General features: G+C 42.0%; 1 protein-coding gene across 9 annotated transcripts in view; it reads right to left on the reverse strand.

Annotated features, from left to right (window-relative positions):
• Positions 1-22,457, reverse strand: part of rerea (arginine-glutamic acid dipeptide (RE) repeats a) — a 527,918-nt gene that overhangs the window by 125,490 nt on the left and 379,971 nt on the right. For all 9 annotated transcript variants that reach the window (XR_015073572.1, XM_085967345.1, XM_085967342.1 and 6 more), the window contains one exon: positions 21,036-21,134. Coding sequence is in view for 8 of the 9 variants with exons in the window: in XM_085967345.1 (XP_085823471.1) it covers positions 21,036-21,134 (99 nt within the window). In the remaining variant the exon portion in view is untranslated. The remainder of the gene's footprint in view (positions 1-21,035; positions 21,135-22,457) is intronic.

Genomic DNA, 22,457 nt, shown 5'->3' on the forward strand with positions numbered 1-22,457 from the left:
ACTTGAAACCACTATAAACTAATCCCTCCATCGGAAAATGCTGCATGTGTGATTAGATGAATCGTCACACGGTCATAAAAACCCAGGACATTGGGACAAAAAGGTTATATAGATTGGCCAACGTCAGAGCTATCAAGTTTTATGTAGCCGAGCTCTGTTGCCAATGGAAATCATATTCTCCATCTTATAATCAATGTTAGCTTCCTGCAAAGCATAAAAATTCTAATCGTAATAGCAAAGTGTCCCTCAATTTGAAATCATTGACGTGGCATACAAACCCCCACATCTTCAATTCAGTGCACATGAGCCCTGCTTAACACAATTATAGTTGCTACAGTGACAAACCTGCAGGACTAATGCAATCAACGTCCCTAGTCAGGTAAATTCAGAAAGTTAATTGGCAAAAAAATTAGTTTGTCTTGGTTGGATCAAGTATCAGCGCTGAACATCAGATCAGTCAGGATTAGGTGTAAATAACCTAAAAACCAGACCAGACAGAAGCACTTCATACAAGAGTGATTAATAACAGCAATGGCCTTCTAGGTGGGATAATGGGAGATAAAAACTCTGTAACCATTTAAGAGGCAGTAACATGTTATCATAGTCAGAGTCATAACGGCACAGGAGGAGGCCATTCGGCCCATCGAGTCCGTGCCGGCTCTCTGTAGAGCAATCCAGTCAGTCCCATTCCCCCGCTCTATCCCTGTAGCCCTGCAAGTTTATTTCCCTCAAGTGCCTATTCAGTCTCCCCTTGAAAACATTGAGTGTCTCCACTTCTACCACTTCCGTCAGCAGCAAGCTCCAGGTCTTCACCACTCATTGTGTAAAATTCTTTTTCCTCACATCCCCCTGTAGTTCTTGCCCAAAACTTTAAATCTATGTCTCCTAGTCCTTGTACCATCAACTAGTGGGACTAGTGGGAACAGCCTTTCCCCATCTAGCCTATACAAACCCGTCATAATCTTGTACACCTCGATCAAATCACCCCTGAACCTCCTTTGCTCTAATGAAAACAAATCCAGCTTCTCCAACCTGTCCTTGTAGTTGAGATCCCTGGAACCATTCTGGTAAATCTCCTCTGCACTCTCTCAAGGGCCTTCACATCCTTCCTAAAGTGTGGTGACCAGAACTAGATGCAATACTCCAGTTGTGGCCTAACCAGCGCTTTATAAAATGTTATGATTTTTTTTGGAGGGGGCGGGGGCGGTGCAGAAACAATAGGTTTATGTGGAAGGATGTACCAGATGGGCTAAATTTCCTCCATCTGTAATATTTGTGAAGTAACTTTTTATTTTATTAATACAAGAATAATTAGAATTGAAGCCAACTCAACTCATACACTGCAAAAGTATACCAGAAATATCATTCAGTCTGACTATTTACATCGCACAACATTTTGGCACAAGGCATACACGTAAGCATTAGAGGCCTAAAATGCTATGTGGCTAAATTTATCGACTAATGCCCGGAATTTCCTGGATCACACTTACGCAGAAAATAAAACAAAGTTTATCCTGGTTTCTGCGCCGATCTTGCCGATGGGAACTTAAGCCCAAATTTCCTGCGGAGCTCATTTGCCTACGCTGGATTGTAAAAACCAGGTTAAAACAAGTGCCACTGCAGCACCACCACTAGGGGCTATAGCAAGTGAGCTGTCGTCTTCTGCTATGGCGCCCGATAGCCTCTGTTGCTCCCCTTCCATTATTGTGCAGTGCAGGGGTCTGCCCATTGGGAAGGCCATTCCCGCGGCTTAATCCTCCTGAATGTGTGTGTGATCTGAAAATTTCTGGGTGGAGTCAGACTGACAGCGCATTGTCGCATTGTTAAATACAGCGCAGGACTCAGTAGTAAAAATAAAATTAAAAAAAAATTTGCCAAGACATTGCTCGCAGAATTTAGAAATCTCAGTTATGTGCCTATATGGTAACTTTATACCGTGTCACAACTAAATTTTTGGGTGTAAATGTACGTCAGCACATTTTTCACGTAAATCCAAGGAACTCATGTGAGTTAGTCTTTTGCATGGGAGGGCGGAGCTATGGAAATGAGCAGTTGAGGGTTTCAGCGGCCGAATCTCAGAAACAGCGCCAACAACGGAGGAAACTTGCTTGTAGTGATGTTTCAGTGTAAAGCCGTCACGGTTCAGTTAAGCGTGAATTTCCTTGTAAAAGAAAGTGGCGCAACACCACTCTTGTGCAGAGATTCAGCAGGAAATTTGGGGCCGAAATTACAATTTTTTTTTTTTAAAGCCAGACATTGATAATTGTGTGCCATTTGCTGTCACTTCAATTGTATTTTCAGTCTTCTTTTCAGTTGGATTAGTTGAAACGGTGATTCTAAAAACATACTACTGAAGATACATCAAAATAAATCATATATTCAGACAATAGTCTGCCCATTTATGAAATACTCATGTCATAACAAATTCACAGTTGATGCTTCCTTAGATACTTTTCTGTTTAAAATGTAGTTCTTCCTGTGAAGTTTTGGTGCTCACTGAGGTAAGGGAGGTTAATGTTGAGGAATGAAAATCGCTCCATTTCAGGTACTCCGTTTCAGCATATAAAACTGCCAGGTCAGGTAAGATGGAGAGTGAAGTAGTTGACTCAGAGACTAGGGTCCTGAATTTAAATAAAGGAAACTACGATGGTATGAGGCACGAGTTGGCTAGGATGGATTGGGGAATGTTACTTAAAGGGTTGACGGTGGCTAGGCAATGGCAAACATTTAAAGATCGCATGGATGAACTACACAATTTGTTCATCCCTGTTTGGCATAAAAATAAAACAAAAAAGGTGACTCAACCGTGCCTAACAAGTGAAATTAGGGATAGCATAAGATCCAAGGAGAGGACATATAATTTGGCCAGAAAAAGCAGCAAACCTGAGGATTGGGAGCAGTTTAGGATTCAGCAAAGGAGGACAAAGGGATTAATTAAGAGGGGGGAAATAGAGTATGAGAGTAAGCTTTCAGGGAACATAAAAACTGACTGTAAAAGCTTCTATAGATATGTGAAGAGAAAAAGATTGGTGAAGTCAAGCGTAGGTCCCTTGCAGTCAGAATCAGGGGAATTTATAATGGGGAACAAAGAAATGGCTGACCAATTAAATACATACTTTGGTTCTGTCTTCACAAAGGAGGACACAAATAACCTCCCAGAGATGTCGGGGAAAATAGGGTCTAATGAGAGGGAGAAACTGAATGAAATCAGTATTTGTAGGGAAATGGCGTTAGGGAAATTGACGGGATTGAAGGCTGATAAATCCCCAGGGCCTGATAATCTACATCCTAGGGTACTTAAGGAAGTGGCCCTAGACATAGTCGATGCATTGCTGGTCATCTTCCAAAATTCTATAGACTGGAACAGTTCCCATGGATTGGAGGATAGCTAATGTAACCCCACTATTTAAAAACGGTGGTAGAGAGAAAACGGGGAATTATAGACCGGGAAGTCTGACATCGGTTGTGGGGAAAATGCTAGAGTCCATTATAAAAGATGTAATAGCAGAGCACTTGGAAAACAGTGACAGGATCGGACAAAGTCAACATGGATTTACAAAAGGTAAATCATGCTTGACTAATCTACTGGAATTTTTTGAGGATGTAACTGGTAGAATAGATAAGGGAGAACCAGTGGATCTAGTGTATTTGGACTTTCAGAAGGCTTTTGATAAGGTCCCGCATAAGAGATTAGCGTGCAAAGTTAAAGCACATGGGATTGGGGGTAAAGTACTGTCTTGGATAGAGAACTGGTTGGCAGGCAGGGTGCAAAGAGTTGGAATAAATGGGTCTTTTTCCAAGTGGCAGGCAGTGACTAGTGGGGTACCGCAGGGATCGGTGCTAGGACCCCAGCTATTCACAATATATATATAAATGATCTAGACGAGGGAACTAGATGTAACATCTCCACGTTTACAGATAACACAAAGCTGGGTGGGCGTGTGTGCTGTGAGGAGGATGCCGAGAAACTCCAGTATGATTTGGACAGGTTGGGTGATTGGGCAGATGCAGTATAATGTGGATAAATGCGAGGTTATCCACTTTGGTGGCAAAAACAGGAAGACAGATTATTATCTGAACGGCAATAGATTGGGAAAAGGGGAAGTGCAATGAGACCTGGGTGTCCTTGTGCACCAGTCGCTGAAGGAAAGCATGCAGGTGCAGCAGGCGGTTAAGAAGGCAAATGGTATGTTGGCCTTCATAGTGAGAGGATTCGAGTACAGGAGCAAGGATGTCTTGCTGCAGTTGTACAGGGCCTTGGTGAGACCACACCTTGAGTATTGTGTGCAGTTTTGGTCGCCTTATCTGAGGAAGGATGTTCTTGCCATGAAGGGAGTGCAGCGAAGATTCACCAGACTGATACCTGGGATGGCAGGAATGACGTATGAGGAGAGATTGGGTCGATTAGGCTTATATTCTCTAGAGTTTAGAAGAATGAGAGGGGATCTCATTGAAACGTATAAAATTCTAACAGGACTAGACAGACTAGATGCAAGAAGGATGTTCCTGATGGCGGGGGAGTCCAGAACCAGGGGTCACAGTCTAAGGATAAAGGGTAAGCCACTTAGGACTGAGATGAGGAGGAATTTCTTCACCCAGAGAGTGGTGAACTTGTGGAATTCTCTGCCACAGAAGGCAGTTGAGGCCAATTCATTAAATATATTCAAGAAGGAGTTAGATATATTTCTTAAGGCTAAAGGGATCAAGGGATATGGGGAGAAAGCAGGGACAGGGTACTGAATTTGGATGATCAGCCATGATCTCATTAAATGGCGGAACAGGCTCGAGGGGCCGAATGGCCTACTCCTGCTCCTATCTTCTATGTTTCTGTGGTACATCACAGTTAGGTGCAGAGTAAAGCTCCTGCTACTCAGCTCCAGCCACATTCAAGCACCCTCTGCCACACCGACATGATATTATTCTATTGCCTGTGGTGTCTCTCGGAGTAAAACTGATAGACGGCCACCTATTGCTGTTAAATTAGGGACAGCTTTACATGACGGGGCCATGTTCTCGAAGAATGATATCAAAATTGGCTCAAACTGATTACACACAGAAATTTTACAGCCAAGGTCATGAGAAGTGATCGAAGAACCACTATATTATGTAAATCTTAATTTATCCGTCAAAGTCAGCACATTTGTGCGCAGATGCGGGTTGCGTCTGCACTGTGCCAGTGCTTGGGCCGCATTATCGTTGCTCAATATGTCAGCTTGTTGGCATCCAGTCATGTATATTGTGCAAGGCCACCCACAACTACTCTACCATCATCTGGACCACCACCGTCTGAAATTTGCCCTCTGCTATGAAATCTGGGACTACGGCTCAATACTGTCATTCACCACGCCTAGTGAATGGGAATATAATAAAACTGTGCATTTAAAGTAGATGCAAGCGTCAAAAAGCAATGCAAACTTCACTGACATACAGCTGAAAGTGTATCAACAGTCCATTAATTTAGAATATAAACCAATTAAAATCATAATTAGCTGATAACCAGTTTTTTTTTTACCCAATGGTTGGATGAATGAGGCCTCTGCTTGGATAGAACAGAAGTGTTCAGTTGTTGTTCATCGCTTCCACCACCTTTATAGTGGCAGCAAAAAGATTTGATTCCAAATTTAAGTTCACCACAACAAAATCAATTAAATTGTTCATCCCAAAGCCATTCACGCACTACCCAGTTGCAACTTCAGGGGTAAGTCTCCTGCCATTGCTGGTTAGGATCTCTGACAATAGATTTGTGACAGCTGTCCTTGTACTGACTGATGCATTCCTCCTCTCACAGTTGTCACATCCCACGCACACTGCCTACTGTCTGTTCTCAGCAATTATTTTTAAACAATGTTAAATGGCTTGATAATGTGAATAAAAACATGCGACATGCACAGGTTTTTAAAAAATGCGAAAATGCTACCGTTGTGCTGGGGCAGTGGCCCGCACAGATTTAATTGCCGAGTCTGGATTATGGCACTTGGTTTCAGCAGAAATGAGGCTTTAGAAACACAACTGCTCTTCTCATTTGGTGCAGTAGCTGTCCCTGCCACAGCAGATGTAATCTTTCAAAATCATGAGGGGTCTAGGCAGAGTAAAGAGAGAGAAAACTGTTCCCATTGGTGGAAGGGTCGAGAACCAGAGCACACAGATTTAAGGTGATTGGCAGGAGAACCAAAGACAACATGAGGAAAAACTTTTGAATGCAGCGAGTGGTTCAGATCTGGAATGCACTGCCCGAAAGGGTAGTGAAGACGGACTCAATCGTGACTTTTAAAAGGGAATTGAATAAGTACCTGAAGGAAAAAAAATTTGCATGGCTACGGGGGAATGGGACTAGCTGAAGTGCTCTTGCAGAGCGCCGGCACGGGCTCGACGGGCCAAATGGACTCCTCCTGTGCTGTAACCATTCTACGATACTCCGCCCACACCCCTAAATTGAAATTTTCTTTTTTTTTTGAAAACGCAAACAAATCAATAGATGACGAGCCAAGTGGTTTTCATTTTCCTGATGCCGTTAAACGTGAGAATTTAGTCCAGACAGCCTCAATATTTATTAATACCATATTTGCATTTATTTACTCATTGTGAAAATAAATTTAAAATAGGAATGTCAGCATGTGCAGATGTCACACTCAGTTACAGATGCAAAAACAATCATAAAAATATTAGCTGCTTCTGAATTGCAACCTGAAACTGGCCAGCACATTCCAATCTGTCCCAACCAAACTCAAACTCAGACATCAGGGTTGGGTTTACTTAAAATAATAGGACTTTGTGGGCTTACAGGAACAGGCCATCTTAAGCACAACCAGCTCTAAATTAGGAGCAGAAAAATACTGTGTATTGCATCAGTATAATTACTTTGAGCAATATTGTAGATCTCCTAATGTTAACACACACAGATTAGAAGGTCTCCGTTATGTTCTCACAGTAAACTGAATGGTATGCTAGAAGGATAGAAGCATTATTCCAGCGAATACATTATTCTGCTCCTAAGATTGATCTTTGTCCCTTGAACAACAACAACAACTTGTATTTATATACAGTAACACCTTTAGTAAAAACGTCCCAAGGCGCTGCACAGGAGTATTTTAAGACAAAAAAATTTGACACCGAGCCACATAAGGATAAATTAGGGCGAAAGAGGTAGGTTTTGAAGGGCACAAAGTCCAATTGTTCCAAAGTAAACTGAGCATCAGATCAATCAGAGTATGATCGTTTGTTGAAGGAACCAGGCAGATTGGAAAATGCTTGTAAGTTTCAGGCTCCAGGTCAGAAGTAACCAGTATTAAATTATCTGAAATATTTAATGAAGCTGTTCATAGACTACAGCTCAGCATTCAACACTATCGTCCCCAACAAGCTGGCCACCAAACTCCAAACTCTTGGCTTGAACACTTCCCTCTGCAACTGGACCCTGGACTTCCTAACAAACAGACCCCAGTCTGTCAAATTAGGTAACCACACCTCCCCCCCCCCGACCCTGAACACGGGGGCCCCACAAGGATGTGCGCTGAGCCCCCCCTCCTCTACTCCCTTTTCACCCACGACTGTGTGGCTGTTCATGGTTCCAACACCATCATCAAGTTTGCGGATGATACCACGGTAGTAGGCCAGATCACCAACAACGATGAGTCAGCCTACAGGGAGGAGGTCCAGCATCTCGTGAAGTGGTGTGCCGATAACAACCTGGCCCTTAACATCAAGAAAACCAAAGAAATCATTGTGGACTTCAGGAAGTCTAAAGGCGGAAGTCACGCCCCCATCCACATCCTTGGGGCTGTGGTGGAAAGGGTGGACAGCTTTAAGTTCCTCAGAGTCCACATCACAGAAGACCTCTCCTGGTCCCTCAATACCTCCTCTCTGGTGAAGAAGGCCCAGCAGCGCCTATATTTCCTAAGGAGGCTGAAGGGATGTAACCTGTCACCCCTGATCCTCTCTAACTTTTACCGCTGCACAATAGAGAGCATCCTGACGAACTGTATCACAGTATGGTATGGCAGCTGTAGCTACTATGACCGGAAAGCCCTGCAGCGGGTAGTCAAAACTGCCCAACGCATTATCAGCACCCGGCTACCGACCATAGAGCACATATACCAGAAACGCTGTTTACGGAGGTCACAGACCATCATCAAAGACCCTACCCACCCCAGCCACAGTCTGTTCGCCCTCCTGCCATCTGGGAGACGCTACAGATGCATTCGCACCCGAACGACCAGATTTAGGAACAGCTTCTTTCCCAGGGCTGTCATCCTACTGAACTCCACAAATAAACTCTAAAGCCTGCACATCTGCCAATGCACTTTATTATGGTTATGTTTATGTTAATGTATTACAAGCCAAATGTATGTTGAATGTTTAAATGTCTTAATCTAAATGTACACTCTCGGGAGCCGCAAGCCTACATTTCGTTGTACTGCACTTGTGCACTAACAATGACAATAAAGTTGATTATGATTATGATTTGTTGGAAATTACTTATGTTTTTGCATGTTTATGATAGAAATTGCATTGTTTTAGCCTGTGTGCAGCTTGCTGGCTGAAGAGACAAACTGACATTTGAAAACATTTTGCAAACAATTTTCAGTGACTTCATTGGCTCACCTTCTGCTCCTTGATACAAGTCACTATTGCTGACTGGCATTTTTTGATTGGAAGTTAATTAACTAAGTGGTAGTTGTCACTGCCTCATATTGATCGACATTCTCTGTATCTGTTCCAATTGTAATTTGTTATTTTGTGACTACGTTTGAGCCAATCAGCTGCAAAGAATTTCCGTATAATGTGTGGCAACAAAATGGGACATGGCAGGATGAAAATGCACCAGAGGTACAGTTTTTAATATCATGTCTATGGTGCACACTTCCTGTACAAAATAACTATGAACTGCAGCAAGCTGTTATAAGGAAAATACATGAGTCAACATCACAATGAAAAAAACCTTATCTAAACACGTCAACATTTCATCATCACGGTCTCTCCTATCTTCCCTCATGCCCTCTCTAAAGCTCAGCTTATCCATGAGACCACTTTCTGCTTCCTGGACCCCATCCCCACTAAACTACCACCCAACCTACCTTCCTGACTCCCATGATCAATGACATTATAAATGGTTCACTCTCCTCAGGTACTGTCCTGTGTGAGAAAACAAATTTCAAAAGTTTTATTCAGATAAAATGTAGAACATTTTTTTTCCAAAAGAGAGAGGTTGAGTGTGTGAGCGAGTGAAAATGTCTTTCCTCCTCCTAATTTGAGTTTAAAAAAAACATATGTATCAGTTGAATTTTGAAAGCAAACAGAAAGCCTCCATTATTGTCTCATCATCACTTGGTTGGAAAATGTAAACATTTATTACTGACACCCATGAGACAGAAGGAGAGAAACAGAGACAGACAAAAGACCCCAGGCTGAGCTTCCAACTTTGTATCCTTTCCATCACAAAGACCACCCACTTTCAAACATCACCACCTGCCTCTTACCTTACTTCAGCCTGTCACCTCCAGACTTGATTACTTCAATGCTTTCCAGATTGGCCTCCCATCCTCCATAAACTTCAGCTCATTCAAGCCTGCAGCCGGTATCATATAATGTATCACGTCGTGCTCGGCCACTACCCCTATCCTCACCAGCTGAGTTACCAACTAAAGCAGTGCCTGTAAAGCCTAGAATGTCATAGTGTGGGCATGTGGAGTATACAGATTTTCCCAGCATACATTAATATGATTCTCAGTGGACAAATTAAAAGGTGTCTTCCCTTGTGCTTTTTTCTGAAAGGAATTCTGAGTTTCTATTTTACCAAATGATTTGAAAATAAGCTAGAGAATGAATTTTAAAAGCATTTTTCAAATAAAATTTCACATTCAAACTGTCAACTACAGGAAACTTTTGATTAACCGGCCCCTAAATAACCGGAACGTTCTATCCACCGGCAAAATTCAGGAGTCAGTTCAGGTAACTTTTTTTTTAACTTTTAGTTACTTTTTTTTACTCCATTTGTTGCTGTGCAAGGGTGTAGCTGAAGCTGTTGCTAAGCTACAGAGACGCTTGCAACTTGTGCCGATTGCTTTGAAGCTGTGCAACAGGGTTTGTTGCTTTATACGGAGCTCCGAGCTCCGTATCTTTTACGATAGCGTTCGGTTATCCGGAATTGATGATGAACCGGCAACACGTCGGTCCCGTCCGTGCCGGATACCAGAAAGTTTCCTGTACTAACTTTTTTATGTCTATGATTAGTGCACACACACACACAAGGCAATTATAGACCTGTGATCTCTTGTGCTTATATTGAGAATCCCAAAACAATTATCGGTTATGGAAAGGGTTGGTTATGCAACCAGGCTCGCTACTTACTTATGAAGTGGAAAAACAAAACATTAATCATTTATTTTCCAACAACCAATCAAAAACTATCGCTTCATTGCATCTGGACATAACTTTTATACACTTCTTTTCAAATTCTCTCACTGGAGAAGCATGCCTCCTTCTTGCAAAATAACATCTGATTCATTGTGAGCTGTGTCACAAACACAATTGCTGATGCTTGGTGAAACACATGAATAGAAACAAAAACTCAAAAGCAGTGTTATTTTAGGTTTAGATATGCACAAAATCAAATATTTGTAGCAAATTGTAATGGTATACAAAGGGTTTTACTCTTGCAGGTCAAAGACCATTCCTAAAACAGCTTTCACTAAGATTTCAAACTATTAGATCTGTCATTGTTACTGTGATATAATGAAAACAACAGCAAAAGGCCAATATGACTATTTGTTTAAAGTAAGCATGATCCGATCTACCTTGTGTCCACATTTGTCTTCAGTCCTGTTCCACCGGGTATGGTAGCATAGTGGTTATGTTACTGGACTAGTAATCCAGAGGCCTGGACTAATGATCTGGAGACGTGAGTTCAAATGGGGAATTAATTAAATAAATCTGGAATTCAAAACTAGTATCAGTAATGGTGACCATGAAACTACTGGATTGTCTTAAAAACCCATCTGGCTCACTAATGTCCTTTAGGGAAGGAAATCTGCTGTCCTTACTCGGTCTGGCCTATATGTGACTCCAGGCCCACAGCAATGTGGTTGACTCTTAGCTGCCCTCTGTGGTTCAAGAAGGCAGCTCACCACCACCTTCTCAAGGGCAATTAGGGATGGGCAATAAATGCCGGCCTTGCCAGCGATGCCCACATCCCGTGAACTAATAAAAAAAAAATCAAGTTATCTGCATAAAAGAGGTAACCAAAGAAGAAATAACCCATTATGAATCACGCTTAAATGGAAATATTACCTGGCAGAATATTTACTTTTGATCCTCCAATGCCCACTGTTTGCAATACCAATTAACCACTGTGTGATGAGGAAACAGGTCCACAATTACAAGTTGCAAAAATTAGGTATTAAAAAGTAATTCACCAGTTGATAAAGGTCAAGTAAATTGTGATGTATTGGTACACATGCCAGCTGCTGACATTGCTTTGTGACCAACGGCCCCTCTAATTTATTTTTGGGTGCACGGTCCCTTTAACTGGCTGCACACCCCATTCAAATTTTTGTGCACGCGCTGTTTCTTGCATCGAAAAGCCAGTGAGCGACTGCGCGGGACCAGCAGACCACTGCGCAATTACGCAGCTTAACGGGAACGTTGTTTGTGACAGCCCAATTTTTTTTTAAATTCAAACCTCCGAGTCCCAATTTTCAAAATTCTGCCACAGACAACCCAGTCAGTGGTGTGGTTTGCTGGGGTCAACCGTCTCGGGATTGTCTCTCAGCCCAATCTGAAAATACACAGCCATTCCAGGATGCTCAGGGCTGCTCCCCATCAGTGACGTGTCATGTAGCAGTCTGCTGGAGAAGGAATCCTAACTGCATGCAGCTCAGATTTTTTTTTAAAGTAAAAGCAAATTTTGATAATTTCACTAAATAAGAGGAAATACTTTGAATGAAAAGATTCCCATGAAGTTTCTCTTCACCCGCTCGTCCTGGTCACAACTCACCGACATTTCACTACTGAGCTCACCTTGCTCAGCCAATCATTCCTCCCTTTATCTGGTCATGCCTGGGTTCTCCACTTCAAAATATTATATCTTATATTACGCATGTACAGACGCGTGCATATATTCAGACAGACGGGCAGGCAGGCAGAGAGGCGGGCAGCCAGGCAGAGAGGCGGGCAGCCAGGCAGAGAGGCGGGCAGGCAGGCAGAGAGGCGGGCAGGCAGGCAGAGAGGCGGGCAGGCAGGCAGAGAGGCGGGCAGGCAGGCAGAGAGGCGGGCAGGCAGGCAGAGAGGCGGGCAGCCAGGCAGAGAGGCGGGCAGCCAGGCAGAGAGGCGGGCAGCCAGGCAGAGAGGCGGGCAGGCAGGCAGAGAGGCGGGCAGGCAGGCAGAGAGGCGGGCAGGCAGGCAGAGAGGCGGGCAGGCAGGCAGAGAGGCGGGCAGCCAGGCAGAGAGGCGGGCAGGCAGGCAGAGAGGCGGGCAGACACACACACACAGGCAGACACACACACACACAATGACAACTACATATTCAGCACTGAAATTCTAACATCTGGAATAATATGTTGAATAACTGACAGTCAAGGTTAATTTAGAGATTTTGCTCCATGGGCAGACAATTGCACAGGAAACTATGATAATACTTTGAATTTTTCTTGAACTATCTGAACTTCATTATCTTCTCAAAGCAGTTATAATTTATACCCAAAAAGCTGACTGGAGGCAGGAATTTTCCTGTGAGCAGTAACTTGAACTGATTTCACCACTTACACATTCTTCTTCCTACACACACACAATTGATTTTAAGTCACTTCCTAATTTCAGTAGGGTTTATAAAATACACTCTGCAGTATGCAGCTACTGATCCTTCCCCCCCTCCCCCCCAAAAAAGACTTGCGACAGTTCACAATGCATTTAGCACAAAAACCTTCATCTACCAATCAGCATATGAGCAAATGCAAAATTAAATAAAAGCCAGCGCCAGACCATACTTTAAAAATGTAGAAAAAGCACAATGAATAACTTTAGCAGAAAATGCTAGTTTGAATTTTAAATAGATTCAATTAGTATTGTCTGCACACTGGTAATCAACCATCTGAATCCTAATTAAGAGCTTGGCAGCATCCAGCAACATCATCCCAGAGCAATAAGCTGCAGTGCACAGCAGTGAACTTTGCCTTGAGCTAGCATGCATAAATAAACAGAATTAATAACTATCTAAGTGCAGACTGGTGACTTGGTCTGTTACTGTTATCTGCATCTCTACCTGGAACCCCAGTATTATTGAAATGTGTCCATCGTGTTTAATTAAAAAGCTTTTTTTTTGAGCTTCTGGACTGTTTGGGTCGAGAGGCACTTGTAGTCAAGACAGGACTTTGGATGACGAAAAAAAAGTGTGACTTCTCAAAACACCAATGGTAGAGAAGACAGATTAATGACGGCCCCACAAGCAAAGATCGTCACCAATGGCTTCTCTTTATTTTCAACTTCAGGTGGGTGCAAATGACAATCAATCTTAAGGTTACAGACCGTCCTTCGTCTATTATCCACCATTTCCATCCTTCTACGATGAAAAAGTATTTTGTGTGCAATAGTCTGATTATTGTGCAATTGTAGTGAGAGAGTCTTAACCTTGTTTTTTTTTTTTTGAATGGTCCATGTAAACGACGTATTAGCTAATTGAGGGAAATCATTAACCCATTTTTAACTAGTAGGATAATTCCCCATTCCAACCCAGAATTTGACTCTCTCTACCCTCTCTTACTGAGGCCTGCCTGTAGTACTCCAGCTCTGCTCTCATTATTAGGTGCCTTCTATATATAAATACAAATATGTTGTCCATTCTCTCTCACAGGTCTGTTTGGTTTGAGCATACCACGTGATTTTTAATGCACGAACATTCACATGGTTAGAAGGGGCTCTTGCTCCCAGTTTGATTATTGTATAGCCAAGCCCATAACTTCATACTTCCTCCTAACACAACCACCTTGCCCCTTCCAAGCCCAAGCCCCGGGTCCCGACCTCCCCTTTCACCTGAGCCCGAGTTCCAGGCCTTGGCCCTAACTAACTTTGCCACTCCCTCCAAGCCCTACTCAATCCTAACCTAGCCATAAGCTTCACCCCTTTCAAATTCAGCTTTCATTCTTTCCCAGCCTATGCCCCAGTCCTTCTTGGTGCAAAGACAACAAGATAACAAATGTTCCAGCCCCTACTCCCACAGAGACACGTTTTCAGATGTAGCTATCAAAGTTTTGCAGCCAGAAGTCTGGTTCTGGATCGGAACAGTCAGTGGAAAAGGAGAGGATGAGAGATATAGAATAAAAAGAGATAAACATACAGAAAAAGATGGAGTGTGTGCAAAGAATGAAAGACGGAAGACAAAGTGTGTGCGAGTCGCGGAGAGGGAGAGGCACATACAGAAACTGGAAGGAGCAAGACTGAAAGAATTAGAGTGGAAGACAAGCAGAGGCAATTACAGGAAGAGGTACTTTTTAAAATTTTATCCACGAGCAACACCATGTGAGAACATTTAAAAAAATTAAAATGTCAGATTTAGCGAGAGATTTGCCCAACTGCTGACAGGTGTTTGACAAAATCAAATCCACGTCAAGCACAGCTCAGTATTTTGCATCTATAATCCAAACCTGGTTTTATAAGACTGGGCTCCTACACATTAAGGATGAGTGCTGTGAATTGATTCAGAAATGGAGGTCATTTGATTTGGAAGACCAGAAAGACCAAAGAACAACAGAAACATCAATTTTTACCGATTTAATACGCGAGGTCAATAGAGAAAAGCTCTCACCACAGCAATAGAAACAAACACTTCAAATAATAATTTTAAAAAGCACTGCATTGAAAAAAGACTCACGTCCACCAAAACCAACTCTGATGCTTTAGTTATAGAGACCCAATACTGAATTCTGGTGCAGTGTAAGGAATTAATGGTGCTCTTAGCAGAGAAGCTCGATTAACTATTGCCATCATATTTCCTAACCCTCTGTTTCCTGTCTATCCGCTGACTTTCTAACCATGCTCCGACAATCTCTATGCTTGGATTCTTGTAACAATTCTCCTATGTGGTACAATATCAAACATCTTCTTAAAGTCCATATACACTACGTCACAAGATTCTCTTTATCTATGCAATCTGTCACTTTTTCAAATAATTCTTAGATTTGCTAAACATGTGTTGGCTGGCCTTTATTAATCCATGTATTTCTAAAATCTTACCATTATCTTAAATTATGGATTCCAATAGTTGCCCATAGCCAACAGACTAACAGGTCTACAGTTTCTTGGTTTATCCTTCTCTCCTTCTTGAACAGATGTCACTGGTTACCCTCCAGTCCCCTAGCACAATATGCATGTCTAAGGAAGACTGATAAATTGCACCAGATCCTCTGCTATCTCCTCCCTTGACTGCCTTCAACAGCCTTGGGTGCATGCCATCAAAGCCCAGTGACGCATTCACCTTGTGTTCAGAACCAATTCCTTTTCGACATTCTTCTCTTTTTGCATTAAGCAGGAAGACGTCTTAAATTTTCTGCACCTCTAACGGTCGTTCTTGGAATTCAGTTGAAGTCTGGGGTGTAAAGTTTACCTGCTTTATGTTATGGTGTGCTATCAATAGAAAGAAAGATTTGCATTTATATAGTGCCTTTCACAACCTCAGGAGGTCCCAAAGCGCTGTACAGCCAATGAAGTACTCTTGAAGTGTAATAGCTGGAGTACCATGTGCTTGCTGCCGATGACACACTGTTAATGTAGGAGAGCCTTTTGTTTATCACAGCAAACATCCCACTATTGTGACAATTATCGAATCAAGACCCACTCTCCCATATGTGCAGAACATATGCACTGTGAAATATTTTAATTTCTGATATCATTACTCTAGTAGAAAGTTAACTTGAATTCAATCAGATCCCAGTCGAGCACAAAGCTGACTGGCTGAGAGGTATCTTCAATTATGGATATTTCAGTTTGACAAAATGTATTTTGATAGTATACCAATGGTGCAGATGTCATACCAGATCCAGCTACACATGGAGCTATTATACGAACAGATATTTTGATAAAAGTTAATACTAAAAGGTGCCTTGACTAAGATGTATAAATTTGTACAATGTGATTAGGGAGGCTCATTTGGAGCATAAACACTGACACAGACCAGTTGGGCTGAGCGGCCTGTTTCTATGCTATAAATTCTACGTAAAAGCAATGACGAACTTCAAGTACAACATCATACCAAATAGATCAGATTGCTAGATTGATGGACTCTCCCTTCAGCGTTATTCTTTAATTATTCAGTTCATTCCCACAATGGCCAGCTAGTGTGCATCATTGATTGGTTAATCCATTTAGAAACATAGAAGATAGGAGCAGGAGTAGGCCATTTGGCCCCTCGAGCCTGCTCTGCCATTCAATGAGATCATGGCTGATCATCCAAATTCAGTACCCTGTCCCTGCTTTCTCCCCATATCGCTTGATCCCTTTAGCCTTAAGAAATATATCCAACTCCTTCTTGAATATATTTAATGAATTGGCCTCAACTGCCTTCTGTGGTAGAGAATTCCACAGGTTCACCACTCTCTGGGTGAAGAAATTCCTCCTCATCTCTGTCCTAAATGGCTTACCCCTTATCCTTAGACTGTGACCCCTGGTTCTGGACTCCCCCGCCATCGGGAACATCCGTCCTGCATCTAGTCTGTCTAGTCCTGTTTAGTGACCAAAAATGACAACAATTTTGAATAAACAATTATTGCAAAGTTCAACCACCAGACAAGGTCCCGCATAGGAGACTGGTCAAGAAGGTAAGAGCCCATGGGATCCAGGGGGCCTTGGCGCGTTGGATCCTAAACTGGCTGAGTGGCAGGAGGTGATGGTCGAAGGTTGCTTTTGTGACTGGAAGCCTGTGTCCAGTGGGGTACCTCAGGGATCGGTGCTGGGTCCCTTGCTGTTTGTGATCTACATTAATGATTTGGATGAGAATGTAAAGGGTATGATCAGTAAGTTCGCGGATGACACGAAAATTGGTGGGGTGGTAAATTGCGAGGAGGAAAGCCTCAGGCTGCAGGACAATATTAACGGGTTGGTCAGATGGGCGGAAAAGTGGCAAATGGAATTTAACCCTGAAAAGTGCGAGGTGATGCATTTTGGACGGACAAATAAGGCAAGGGAATACACAATGAGTGGTAGGACCCTAGGAAGTACAGAGGGTCAGAGGGACCTTGGTGTACATGTACATAATTCCCTGAAGGCAGTGGAACAGGTAGATAAGGTGGTTAAAAAGGCTTATGGGATACTTGCCTTCATTAGCAGAGGCATAGAATATAAGAGCAGGGAGGTTATGATGGAGCTGTACAAAACGCTGGTGAGGCCACAGCTGGAGTACTGTGTGCAGTTCTGGTCGCCTCACTATAGGAAGGATGTGATTGCTTTGGAGAGGGTGCAGAGAAGATTCACCAGGATGTTACCTGGGATGGAGCGCCTCAGCTATGAAGAGAGACTGGACAGGCTGGGGTTGTTTTCCTTGGAGCAAAGAAGGCTGAGGGGGGACCTGATTGAGGTGTACAAAATGATGAGGGGCATAGATAGGGTAGATAAAGAGGAACTTTTCCCCTTAGTAGGGGGGTCAATAACAAGGGGGCACAGATTCAGGGTAAGGGGCAGGAGATTTAGGGGGGATTTGAGGAGGAACTTTTTCACCCAGAGGGTGGTTGGAAGCTGGAACTCACTGCCTGAAAGGGTGGTAGAGGCAGGAACCCTCACAACATTCAAGAAGCATTTGGATGAGCACTTGAAATGCCATTGCATACAAGGCTATGGACCAAATGCTGGAAAATGGGATTAGACTGGACAGGGAGGGATGGGCGGCGCAGACACGATGGGCCGAAGGGCCTCTTTCTGTGCTGAAAAACTCTATGACTCTATGACTAAATGAGATTTCACATCGAAAGGGTGTTGTACAAAACATAAAGGTGTGATAAAATGCGCAAACCAAACAGCTAACAGAAAATCTATTTATGCAGTTCACAAAAACTTTCTTTCTCCACCTCATTTGTCACCCCAGTCTAGTTGAGAGGAAATTTGCTCCTCATTATTACATAGGTATGAATAGCAATTTCACTGCTCACAGGATTGGTATTTCATATGTGTAAAAGCAATAGTCAACGTGTGTGAAATAATGACATATGGTGCTCCAAAATTCACTTCGACCTGCTTAAAGGTTTTACCAAAAGCTGTGTAGTCATTTGGTGTATTAAACATTTGAACATGCAAGAGGTCCTTTTCTTTGTATTGATGGCACAGTGGGTGAATTCACTGTGCAAGGTGGTAATGAATTTTCCAAGTTCTCAACCTGATTATTGTACAATTGAAGTCAACTATTGAAGTCAATTGAAGGTTCTCAACCTGATCACAAAATAACACTCATAATTCACTCAAGCCCATGGTGGTCATAAATTTATGGTTCTCTATACTCTAAATAATTGCTTCAACTCACCATTACTAACAAGATAGCCTCTCTCTCTGCGGTTTCAACTTTCAAAGGAAGTATATTGTTTAAAAGGGGGAACATTAAAAAGGCATCTTGAATAGATTTTTAAAATTGAGTTATGTAAGCTTTCATAAATAAATAATCCCCTTTTATGCAGTGGAAAAGATTACTCTTTTGCAGTTGAAAGCCCCATTTATAAAAAGTAAAGTGGAATTACTCCACATCTGTCCACTTTACTGTGTGCTCAAGGTCTCCTCATTTATACTGAACCAAACTGGAGATCTTAAACTCCTTTGTATTTCATTCTAAAAAAAAATCATTGATATCAAAGTGTTGACAGACCATCAATACAGCTTTTGCAGCCCCAAAACAGGCAGTCTATTTCCAAGGGTTGAACTACCACAGAAGCAATAGACACTAGCTCCATTGTAATTACAGGCACAGTGACACTTACATGGCGCTTACTACTCTAAACTTGAATCTTTTCAAGAGTTACTCAGGCTAAGCATATAGACAATTGAAGTTTGTGACTTGGCCAAAAGCCATTAAAGAGAAAGTTCAAAATCTCAACCAGATTAAAACATAGGAATTTATTTGTAGAGCACCATTTTTTAAAAAAGTGGCAAGTGCTTCGCTAGGCAGTCATTGGTTACATGGTGCTGAGCCATACAGACCAAGAAAGTTGTAGGTTCAATTCCCAACCTGAGTTTACTGATCTTAGCCAGGGCGCCAGTAGTTATAATTTGCCTCAGCTTCCTTGGGCTACAGGAGAGGCGGGGGGGGGTGCGGGGGGGGCTGTGGCTGGAAATTTCAGCTAGAATTCCCACTCCTACTTGCTATCCAGTGACCCCCTGCTAGAAAATGTGTGAGTCGATACCTTTAGGCTCAACTGTGATGCCTTCCCCTCCCCGCTTCTGACTGAGTGCCTGCTGACACTCACAGGTTTCCTACATTACAACAGTGAACACACTTCAAAAGTACTTCATTGGCTGTAAAGCTCTTTGGGGGCACCCTGAGGTCACGAAAGGCGCTATATAAAAGCAATTCTTTCTTTTTCGTTATGAAGAATAACCATTTGGGCGAAGTGGAGAAGGGCGGACAGTGCTTGTGGAACCGTACCCCAGGAGAAGAGGGAATAAATGGGAGAAATTGTGTGCGGTGTGGGGTGGGAAATCATTTAAAAAAATTTCAGCAACAATTCCTATTATTTCCAAAGCCTGCAAAGGGTATAACTGTGTGTGTGAGTGAGAGAGCAAGGGAGAAAGAGAGAGAGTGAGAGATAATAAAAACCTAAGCATACAGCAACATTTCTGGTGCTGGTCTGAACAACATGAAACATAAAGGATACAACTAAGAGCCAGGCAAGATCATTATTCAAGGTGATTTGCCCTGCAGCCATTCATGAAAATTGCACGAACAGTGTTTATTTATCAAAATAGCTATCATCTGTGAAAGATTTTGGCCCTTGGTAGTTTCATTTGAAAATTTTAAATGTGACGCAACAGAAGTTTAAAATCCTGTCAAAAACCATTCAAGAACAAGATGTGGAGTAACTTTGAACAATATTCAACAGTGCCACTGCTTGTTACACAAGTCCTCCTTTGAGATAAGAACAGCGAATTTTCTACCATCTCTGGCAAGACTTAGGCTACCAGGTGCAGATCTGCCTTGTAAACAGGATGCAGCTGTCCAGAAGATTTCAAGTGGCTGCAATACGATAAGACCAGACGCACTCTCATATATAAAACAGTGTTGGAATTGGCACTTAGCAGACATAGTCACTACTATCTATAGTATACTGAAACTACATTTTAATGGTATATGTTTACAATTTCTAATAAGGCAAGGTGGTGAATGGATCAAATAAATGTATAAAAATAAATAAAATCAGGAACTCGAGAGTGTTCTGGGAGAGTACTTCAAATTAAACTGTGACAGTAGGACAAGGGAGAGCAACGATTCAAACCGGCAAAAGGCAAATTTAGGACCAGGGATTGAAGCTGGGATTTTCTTAAGTATATGGTTTAGCAATTCACTGGATAAACCAGCTGAACCATCAGAGGAACTTGTGTGTGTATGTATATGTGTATATATTATATATATATGAATTCAGTTTTTTACAAAAAGCTAAATCTTTCCTCTATAAATCCTCAACTTCCAAATTGTACAGACAAAATCACCAGAATGACAGATACCTCCAGCTTATGAATGGGGCAGTAGGAAACATTTATCTTTCAGTCCTAATTATAAACCAATGAAAAGCTTCATATCAATATAAACGGTAGGATGTTGTATTAACCTCCTTAAGCAACCAATCATTTCACTCTTGACTTTTTCCCAGATTATTCGAGGTTCCAAATATCAACCAGAACATGAGGAACTCAAGTACTTATTTGCACTTTTCCCTTTCAATTTTGCAATAACTTTCTATTGCTCCTGGAAAAGGATCTCATTCTCAGTCTTAAAAATGATTCCAAGTGACAGCAGTTTTATTAAAAACACCAAAGTTTTCTTAGCTTGTTTCACAAATGAAAATAGGTCTGCTTACCATTTCATCCTCCGACCAACATTTTTCAATCAGTTTGGGCACAGGCTTCTTAACCAGTCGCTGCAAGGCCTTTCCTGCGTCATAGCTGCTCTCGTGTAACTGTAAAAGGATTAGGGGAAGGGGTGGAAGAGCCAGAAACAGTACCATTAGACACTTATAAACACACTAAAATGAAGCGAAAAAATTAATTGGAGCAAGCAAGGGTTACTATCACTACGCAAATAGGCTACAATTAGCGCATCATATAAATCACAATAAAATCAATATCCTCATACACATGTAGTGCAGTGCTGAGGGAGTGCTGCACTGTCGGAGGTGCCGTCTTTCGGATGAGACGTTAAACTGAGGCCTTTTCTGCTCTCTTGGGTGGGCGTAAAAGATCCCATGGCAATATTTCAAAGAAGAGCAGGGGAGTTATCCCGGGTGTCCTGACCAATATTAATCCCTCAATCAACATCACTAAAACAGATTATTTGGTCATTAGCACATTGCTGTTTGTGGGAGCTTGCTGTGCGCAAATTGGCTGCTGCTTTTTCCACATTACAACAGTGACTCCACTTCAAAAAGTGCTTCATTGGCTGTAAAGTGCTTTGAGGACGTCCAGTGGTCGTGAAAGGCGCTGTATAAATGCAAGTCTTTCTTTCTTTTACATCAATATTTTTGTGACAGTGGTCTGAATTAAAAAACTAAACACAGAAATCCATAAGTGATATTGTTAATAGGTAGACTTTTGCTTTATTAGCACCACCTGCAAATGTTTTTATTCTTTAATTCTAAAACATCAACATTTGTCCCGTCTGTTTATGGAAAAATTATGTCCCAAGATAGCACATCAATTTTTTTTCTCCAGCGAGACTTTACCCTAGGATCGTAGAATTTTACACAACAGCAGACTATTCATCCCAATGTATCTGCACTGGCTCTCTGTAAGAACTATCCAGTTAGTCCCATTCCCTAGGTCCTTTTTCTTTTTTTCTTTGAGAAATATTTATTCACTTCCCTTACAAAATCCATTATAGACACTAATTTCATCACTGTATCTGGTAGGGTATTCCTTGTTCTAACAACTTTTCTGCATTAAAAAAACTCATCTCTGCCTTCCCACACATCTTGCAAACATGAGCTGCGGATTGTGCATCTAAATAGATAATTAGAACCTACACCAACAGAGGTGTCTTTAATATAAAAAGTATCACTAAAAATAAATATCAATTTTTCTCTCTAATTAATTCTTGTACCCTATTAAAAAAAAATTACCAAGCAGTCGCACAAACCAGATTAATCCGGGTTTGATTTCTGGTCTGTACTACTGCAGCTGATACCAGCCAGAACGTCAATAGGGCTGCTACAATCGAGCTCAATGCTACTGAATTAGGGAAGGGTAAAATTAGCCAGGGATCCTGTTGTATTTCTGACGAAAGG

Source organism: Somniosus microcephalus, chromosome 25, assembly GCF_052327205.1.
Source record: "Somniosus microcephalus isolate GS21.2 chromosome 25, FLI_Smic_1.0, whole genome shotgun sequence".
In the NCBI taxonomy this organism is placed as follows: Eukaryota; Metazoa; Chordata; class Chondrichthyes; order Squaliformes; family Somniosidae; genus Somniosus; species Somniosus microcephalus.